Source organism: Seriola lalandi, unplaced genomic scaffold (assembly GCF_002814215.2).
Source record: "Seriola lalandi dorsalis isolate HSWRI2012SDOR001 ecotype SW California unplaced genomic scaffold, Sedor1 jcf7180002054305, whole genome shotgun sequence".
In the NCBI taxonomy this organism is placed as follows: Eukaryota; Metazoa; Chordata; class Actinopteri; order Carangiformes; family Carangidae; genus Seriola; species Seriola lalandi.
The window spans coordinates 67,811-76,259 of NW_019524858.1; the positions used below are offsets into that span (position 1 = coordinate 67,811).

At 39.8% G+C, this 8,449-nt stretch overlaps 2 protein-coding genes across 2 annotated transcripts in view; one reads left to right on the plus strand and one right to left on the minus strand.

The window, feature by feature from the left end:
* Positions 1-2,343, minus strand: part of ptenb (phosphatase and tensin homolog B) — a 15,260-nt gene extending 12,917 nt beyond the window's left edge. The window contains exon 1 of the mRNA XM_023406358.2: positions 1,675-2,343. Coding sequence (XP_023262126.1) covers positions 1,675-1,753 — 79 coding nt within the window. The 5' untranslated portion in view covers positions 1,754-2,343. The remainder of the gene's footprint in view (positions 1-1,674) is intronic.
* A 2,438-nt stretch (positions 2,344-4,781) lies between these two features.
* The window catches only part of atad1b (ATPase family AAA domain containing 1b), an 8,119-nt gene continuing 4,451 nt past the window's right edge, over positions 4,782-8,449 (plus strand). The window contains exons 1-4 of the mRNA XM_087174027.1: positions 4,782-4,941; positions 6,184-6,393; positions 7,265-7,363; positions 8,218-8,365. Of these exons, the coding sequence (XP_087030153.1) occupies positions 6,220-6,393; positions 7,265-7,363; positions 8,218-8,365 (421 nt within the window). The 5' untranslated portion in view covers positions 4,782-4,941; positions 6,184-6,219. The remainder of the gene's footprint in view (positions 4,942-6,183; positions 6,394-7,264; positions 7,364-8,217; positions 8,366-8,449) is intronic.

The window sequence follows — 8,449 nt, forward strand, 5'->3', positions numbered from 1 at the left end:
TTGTTTAAATTTTGTTTGTTTTTTACAAAAAGAGCAAAGACTCAGTTTCAGCTCCCTGGACAGAGTCTCCCCATACAGAACTGTAGTATAAGACATATACAGTATGTCCCTATATCAAGGATGTTGCCATATATGTTAACTATAATGGGACAGATTACTATCACACATATACTGTACATCTTCTGGATGTATGATGATATAAGTTCATAACATATATGAAATACCCATAGTAAAATTTGTATATGTCCATATATCAAAAATATCTACAATGAATTTTGTATGGTATAACACGTCGAGAGCATAGCTATGTTAACAATATATATTTAATATATATATGCAAGTTTATTAAAACAGTACACACCTTTTTCTTATTAATTCCCCCACTGTACATAAACTAATATCAACATATACTGACAGGCTTTGGGATGGATATATGTATGCAACATATGTCTACAATGTAATCATACATACATAAACACACATATTTGTATAGGCTAGACATTAAATTGTGCCAATCTCTAAAAGATTTTACGTATAATCTTCACATATGAGCTATGTATATATATAATAAATTAAAAATCAGTACATCTACATATAACACATTTGCGTATGGGTCAACTTGAGAAACATGTTAAAATGTTTTTCATGTTGCAGCAGGCTGAATATTTTTTTTCTGGAAAAGTCTTCAGACCTGCAGGAAGTGATGTTACAGCACCTTCTGGGTTTTTACAAACACCAGCAGGTTTTTATTTGTAGAAAAATCAGACGCTGACACAAACTGCAGCTTTAAAAACTGAGTTCAGTGGTATTCATTCTTGTGGAGATCAAATAAACCGAAACTGTTAATATGTCTTTGACATAAACTGGACGTCGCTGTTTGATTGGCTCATTAAATTCAAATTAATTACACGTGTGGCTGCAGTTGTGTTTATATTCAGTGTGTGCAGGTGTGGGTTTCTCAGGTATGTCTGTTAGCTGCTCCCCTGCCCGGATTGCTGCTGATGCAACGACACTGACACCACCATTAGCTTAGCCTGTTAGCAACCGCTCACATTAAACCACATAAAACAATGCACAAGCGAATTAATGTCCTCATGTAGTGCACCGTGGGAAGCTGTAACGGGCATCCCGTTGAGATCTGAACCTATAACAGCTGGGTCACATGTGTCCTCTCACAAAGACTGCACACAAACGCCTCATAACGTTACCGAGCCCGATTCAGCCCCGTCCTCCTGTAGCCGTGAACCGCCCCACGAACTCCGTTGAAAAAACAACCAATTTAAGTGAAAATCGCAAACATGCCCATATACGTGCACATTGAACTGAGCCCTAACTGCTAGCAAACATCACCCCATTAAGAGCACTCTTATGACATCTAAGGTGTTTTGTAGGATTTGTTAACACGTATCGCTGCCGTTTACGGTTCAGAGTCGTTTCATGAGCACCAAGCTATTCATAATCTTTCACGTTTATCTAACGTTGCTTTGACTATGTGACACTTCCGTTAACGCCGATATGAAGAGTGTCTCTATCTGCCATGATGTGGTGTTACATGTGTGCAGCCTGTTAGCCGACATGCACAGAATCATAGAATTACCATTTTTTGAGCGGAGTTCTGCACAACAGCTAGCGGACGATGCTAACCCAGCCCGTTAACTGATAGTAAAAGGATACAGGTCAGGTCCAGGTCGAAGCCGTCCTCCTGGTATCGCCTTTTATTCCTGCTCACGATTTCCTTGATTAAGGCAGCCATGATCAGTGTCACCGTGAGGTACGTAAAATTTGGAGAAAGTACGCAGACACCGCCTGTGCTCCTGAGTCCTCGCTCCGGAGCCTCCGCTGTCTGGTTACCGGGGAGAGAAGCCAACTGGGACAGCTAGCCCGGAGCTAGCTAGCCACCAGCTCCCGATCTCCAGAATTCAAAACTTCAGCGCAAAAAATCCTCCCCGATGAATAATGAGAGCAAAAAAAAGGTCCTAACGGTTAGAAACGATTCCGTTATCCGGCCTCCTCGGGTGCCAACCTGCAAGCTCCGGTGCAGCCAGAAGCTAGCCGGCCTGCTAGTAGAGAGGCAGCCCGGCCGTCGGTGCTGTTTTCTGGGTCAGTACAAGGGGGCGTCGGGGCCTCCTCCCTGCTCCCTCTGTGGGCCCTGGTTTCCAGGTCCCCCGCCCGGAGACAAAACCATCCGCGGCTCGATGTTCGGTGGAGATCCAGTCCTCAGGACGTTGGATGAATCCAGTCGCACTGTTCCCGGTCTCGGTGAGCAACAGAGACGCCGTGATTGGACGCAGACAGGCGGAGAGCAAATCTCTCCGAGCGGTCTCTGACCGGAGGAAGAGACGGGACCGACTCCCCGAGTCACAGAAGAGTCAGGACACATCCGCTCTCTGCCTTCAAAGTAAGAGTCTTAACATTCACAGGATTATTCCCGAGGCCCTGGAAGCCCAGTTCAGACAATAACAGAGAAAATAAAGACGAGATAAAAACATAGGACAAAATTTCAAATGCTGACTCATCATGTCAAGTCAATATTATGAGTTAAAATGAGTCGTATTATGACATATCATTAACATCATGACTAACTTTTATTATTGGCTAAAAAGATTGATAATTATAATAAGAGTTTAAAAGGAAAATAAGAATACAATAATTACATATTACAAAAACAAGGAAAGGATTCAGCGTTTAAAAAAACTGTAAATATATTCATATAATATAATTAATGACCCATGGTAGAAATGATATAGGCCAGTTCCAGTATTTTTAGATGTATTATATTCAGAATATATATGTACTTTTTTTTTTATATATTTACATTTTCACTACTTCACCAAAAGAAGAACAGCAGAGAGATATTTCTTATGTTGGTATATTTGAGTTGGAAAAAACTGAACATTTAACCGATTAAACAAAATATGCAGTTAAACATTGAAAATTTGAATATTTTTTTAAATTATTATTAGTATTTATTAGTTTTATTTATTATTTATTTATTTATATTATTTTATTTTATTACAATATTAATTATTCGGTTTAGTTTTATTTTAATCCATGATTTTAAAATGTATTTACTAACTTTATTTTAGTTATTTTATCTTTCATTCTTATTTTAATTTGTCAATGTATTTAATTTATTTTGCATCAGTAATTTTGAAATCCTGGATAATGTAAATACCACCATTCAGTGTAACAGAACAATAAAAAATAAATAAATGATAGATAGTTTTTAATCGGTGTAGATCATGAACTGTGCTTTTATCTTGTAAAACCCTTCACTTTCTGTTATTGCATTAATGTGTCTAACTTGACGATGCTAGTTGTTAGCAGCCATAGCAGCTAACTAGACTTCCTGAGCCAAACGCATCCTGTCAGCACACTGGGTTGCCAGGTTCTGATGTCATTATCCTCCCATTCAAAACCTCCATCACAAAAACCCCAAAATAACATGAGCGAGAATAATGTACAACCTGGCAACCAGCAGAGTACCACTGACATTACATAATCAGCCCTGCGGGCTCAGGGACCAGTGTTTGAATATATTTTGATTCAAGCATTTTTATGTTTTCCATATTTTTATCTGCTGGAGTCAAACAGAGACTTATAAACAGTTAGAATTCTGTTACTGAAAACCCTGAATATGAGACGTGATGATGATGATTATTATTATTATGATGACGGTGAAGACAACGTGTGTGAAACTATAAATGTAACCTTAAATTCAGAGTTTTTCACTATTACAGCGCCACCTGCAGGATTGATGTGGAAACGATGCATTCACATTTCTGACTTTTTTTAATACTTTATTTACAACCAGGGTACTGGTACAATATATGTATAATTCCAATATTATAAAATATATTTACAGGATTCTGATATTAACAATGTCACAATGGTTTTATTTATTTATATCTATATGTTTTTATATATTTCCTGGCAGAAAGAAATGGTCCACAGCAGGAGGTGAAGGGTTCCACAGAGAAGCTGATGGAGGCTTTGGGCAGAATAAAGAACAATATATGAAGTGTTCTGCAGAATTACTGCTGCTTAACTTGTTGCTGTTAATTTGTGAACACATTTATCAATGCCTATTTTTATTATACGATGAGGTATTAATCAATGAAATTATTCCATTATTTCCGTGATACTTTTTTAATGACATGCAGCAAAGGCCGTCCGATGCGGGACTCGAACCGGGGCCAACTATATAAAATAAAATACTGATCAGGAACGTTTTGCCAGACTCCATTTAAAAATCAGACAATTTATAATTTCCTCACCTCAGAGCTGTCAGAGCATGACTGAAGATAAGAAACTACTCCAGAAGCTGCTAACGTGCTGCTCATCTCTGCTTGCTTCACTCCCATTAGTGGCTCCATGCTATCTCATGTTAGCTAGTTTCTAACTTTACCCTTCAGTTACAGTTTAGTTAACTAATGTTAGCTAGCTCACCCTTCCAGTATTAGCTTGTCATTTCATTACCAATATAAAAGGTCACATGATCTAATGTTACAAACACTGGAGCTCAGTCATGAACAGTGAGACAGTGGAGGATTAGTTGTTGTAAAGTCAATATAGAGTTAATTATTTCATGTTAATAGTCTTTGTGTCTGTGGTGGTTTAGTTAGACTTTTACCTTTTTGCTATTAGCTTCTATAATTGAAGTTCTTGTACTTAACTTGAGTATTTCCATTCAAATCTACTTTTGACACTACATTTGACAACTTTAGTTAACACAGGTTGACATTTTTAAACCTTTTTTTACACTCACTTCGGAGCTTCGGCGTCACAGGAAACGTCACAGGAAACGTCACAGGAAACGTCACTGCTCTGGCCTCCAGCCCTGCAGGTGGCGGCAGTGAGTCCACACTCGGTAGAAGAACACAACCCACACCACCGAGGAGCAGACCGGGGAAGTGCCGCTGACTGACGTGACCGGAGGAGGTGAGAGTTTGTTACGTTTTACCGGATAAACGAGGAGTTTCTGTTGTTTTCGTCACGTTTTAACGGAGCAGTCGGATCCCCGCGGTCAGTCACCGCCGGTCATATCTGTCAGTGTTACCGGTGAAGAACCGCTCTGCTGCGGCCGGAGAGCCCAGAAGGTCAAGCTAATGCTAAACTTAGCCGCTAGTCCGCACAGTGCTTTCGGAGTGCTTTCGGTTTTGTAATGCGGATACCGGAGGGTACCTAACTGTGGTCCAAGACCTGTAGGAGGTCCAGGACAGGATCTAGGACAGGGTCCAGGAGTCCACAGTGAAAGATAGAGAGTAATTCCGTTACTCGTATGAGCGACAGTCCCGGTGTGCGTCGAAATTTGTCCCTGAAATGAGCGTCTCGCCAGACTCCGTCTAAACGTAACAATTTATCATTTCATCGCCTCCAGGCAGAAAAACAAAGCTGTCAGAACAATCCACCACAGTCAGAAACGACCCACCAGAAGCTGCTTTTTAATTCGTCTATATTAAAAATGAAGAGTTTGGTTTGTCCTGTTAGTGACAGTCCAACATCTGTAAGTGTAGGTGATCAAATACTGATCAGGAACGTTTCGCCAGACTCCATTTAAAAATCAGACAATTTATAATTTCCTCACCTCAGAGCTGTCAGAGCATGACTGAAGATAAGAAACTACTCCAGAAGCTGCTAACGATCCCGTTTGAGTCCAGACGTAATCACTGACAGTCCGTGGCCTCTTATCAGAAGGTTTCACTGAACTCCATTTAAAATCTGATAATTTTCCATTTCCTTGCTTCTTGTTGAAAATAACCCGTTGTCAGGTCATGAATGAATATCAGGAATGATTTAACAGAAGATTTGTGGCAATCCAAAGCACCAAAAGCTATTATTACAATAAGTAGTTCTTATTTTATAGTGTATATTATAGTATTTCACTCTATTCCTCCACATCAACTGAAAACTAAAAACATGGTGATGAGCTGTGGGTCTGTTTTGTAGCATAGTAACTAACAATTATTGGAATTATTTATATTTACCTCATCTGATATTATTTTTTCATAGAAGACTTTCTCAAAAACTACTTTATAAATGCAAGAGTTAAGTTCATCTACAGAGTTTCTTCAGTCCAACTTAAACAATGAGCTGGGTTATTTACTGACTGTGTCTCAGTTATAATAAAGTGACCTTATAGGAACCTGTTGTTGTTTGTGTTGTGTGTGTGGCTGTCTGCAGCCCTGTGTGTATTTCCTGTCCTCTCTGACTCTGACCATGGTGTTGAGGGAGGTCCCAGCTGAAAACATCGCCCGTCCTCTGGGCAGGAACGAGGTCATCGGCCTCCTCTTCCGCCTCACCATCTTCGGAGCCGTCACCTACTTCACCATTAAGTGGATGGTTGATGCCATCGACCCCACCAGGAAGCAGAAGGTGGAGGCCCAGAAACAGGTGAGACGGGGTGGGGTTGGGGGTTGGTGGGGGCAAAATGAAGTAAGTTTAAGGTCGCTGCGTGATAAGACGCTGACAGACAGAGAGGCAGACGGACAGACTGAGAGAGAGACAGACACAGAGAGAGAGTGTGAGAGAGAGACCGGCAGACGGAGAGAGACAGACAGACATATAGACAGAGAGGCAGACACAGAGAGAGAGTGTGAGAGAGAGACCGGCAGACAGAGAGAGACAGACACAGACAGACCGTTGTTCAGACAGAAATATCTATAAATCTTTTACTGTCATTTATTCCCATAATGCTCCTCTCGGGCCATGTGCATGCAGACAGGTGTTTGAGTGAGTTACTATGGTTACAGCTACGCTCTGTGTCTCCGTGGCTCTGAAACTTCCTCATGATTAAGTTACAGGTTTTTAGGTTAGTATCCCTGTATCAGAAAAAAAGCCTGTAAAAACAATCATAAATGTTATCTTAACATGATTAACGCAGAGGAGCCTTCATGAAGAAACTGGCTCGATTTCAAAAAGGAGACTTTTAATGAAAACTGGCCGATCAATTGGGGCATCCTTAATTGTTACCTGTCATTCTTTGACCATGAGAAAGATCTTGAACTACATTCTGTGTGGATGTAAAGAGTCCACCCAGACCTCTCAGACCTCGGTCCTGGTCTGCTGGTCTGAGAACCAACGCTGTCAGAGCGGCCATTTTGACCAAAAAAGTTCCAGGAACCTTCAGTTGTTTCGTAGATTCTTCCTCAGCAGATGAAGTTTGCTCAGTTGCTTCAAAAAATGAAGATCAAGTGATATGTTTGAAAGCTCTGGAACAGCTACTAAATGGACCTTTGTTTTTCGTTGATTTTCCCTCCTTCAGGCCGAGAAGTTGATGCGTCAGATCGGAGTAAAAAATGTGAAGCTGTCAGAGTATGAGATGAGCATCGCAGCTCACCTGGTCGACCCGCTCAGCATGCAGGTAACTTTATTTATATCACAGTGATTCACATACGAGAGGCCGTGCTCTTCTTTTCCTCTTTGTAAAATGTGTTGATAAAGTTATTTTTGTTGAATATATAATTGAGGCTAAAAGCTAAAGAGTGTTTGTAATGACAGCCTGATGCTCAGAGCTGTGAAGTGTTTGTATATTAAATTATTTTAGATCTATATTATATCTTAAACTAGGGCTGCAATTAAATGTTATTTCCATCATCGATTAATATACTGATGATTTTCTTGATCGATTAGTTGTTTGGTTCATAAAAATAAGGTGACGTCTTCTAACGACTTGTTTCGTCTAAGTCAAAACTCCAAAATATTCAGTTTATAGTTTTATAAAACTGGAGGAGCAGGAACAAGTCCCTTTAACGGCTCCAATGATAAATTGATTATCAAAATAGGCACCAATTAATTAATTGGTTATCAGTTTATTGTTAATTGTTTCAGCTGTATTTGCAAATCATTTCCAGAAGAGGAAGCAGGTGTGTAGGAAACAGTGGAGGACCTAAAACAGAGCCCTGTGGATGAAGACGTTAGATGTTAGAAACAATTAGCTAATCTATTGATTATCTGACCAGTAAGCGTATAGTGGTTTGTCATTTCTTTGTCGTGAGGATTTCCTGCTTTTATTTTCCTTCTGTTGCAGAAACCTGAATATTTAAACATTGTAACAGTTTATGGACCGAACAATGAATCCAGAAGATAATCAGCAGGTTAATCAATAATGAAAATAGCTGTTTTCAGTTTGTGGGTCTTTAAATGATCACTATAGTTGTTAAATGTGCTAAAATTAATAATTGACCTGCAATATAATTAATAACTGTGTGATTGCAGATCACCTGGAGAGACATCGCAGGTCTGGACGAGGTGATCACAGAGTTAAAGGAGACGGTGATTTTACCTGTTCAGAAGAGACACCTGTTCCAGGGATCCAGGCTGCTGCAGCCACCGAAAGGTCAGACGGAGAGACATGATGTCATCGGTTCAATTAGTTTAATCAATTTAATTACATTGATTAGTTTAATCAATTCAATCAGTTTAATTAGATTAATTAGATTAATCAGTT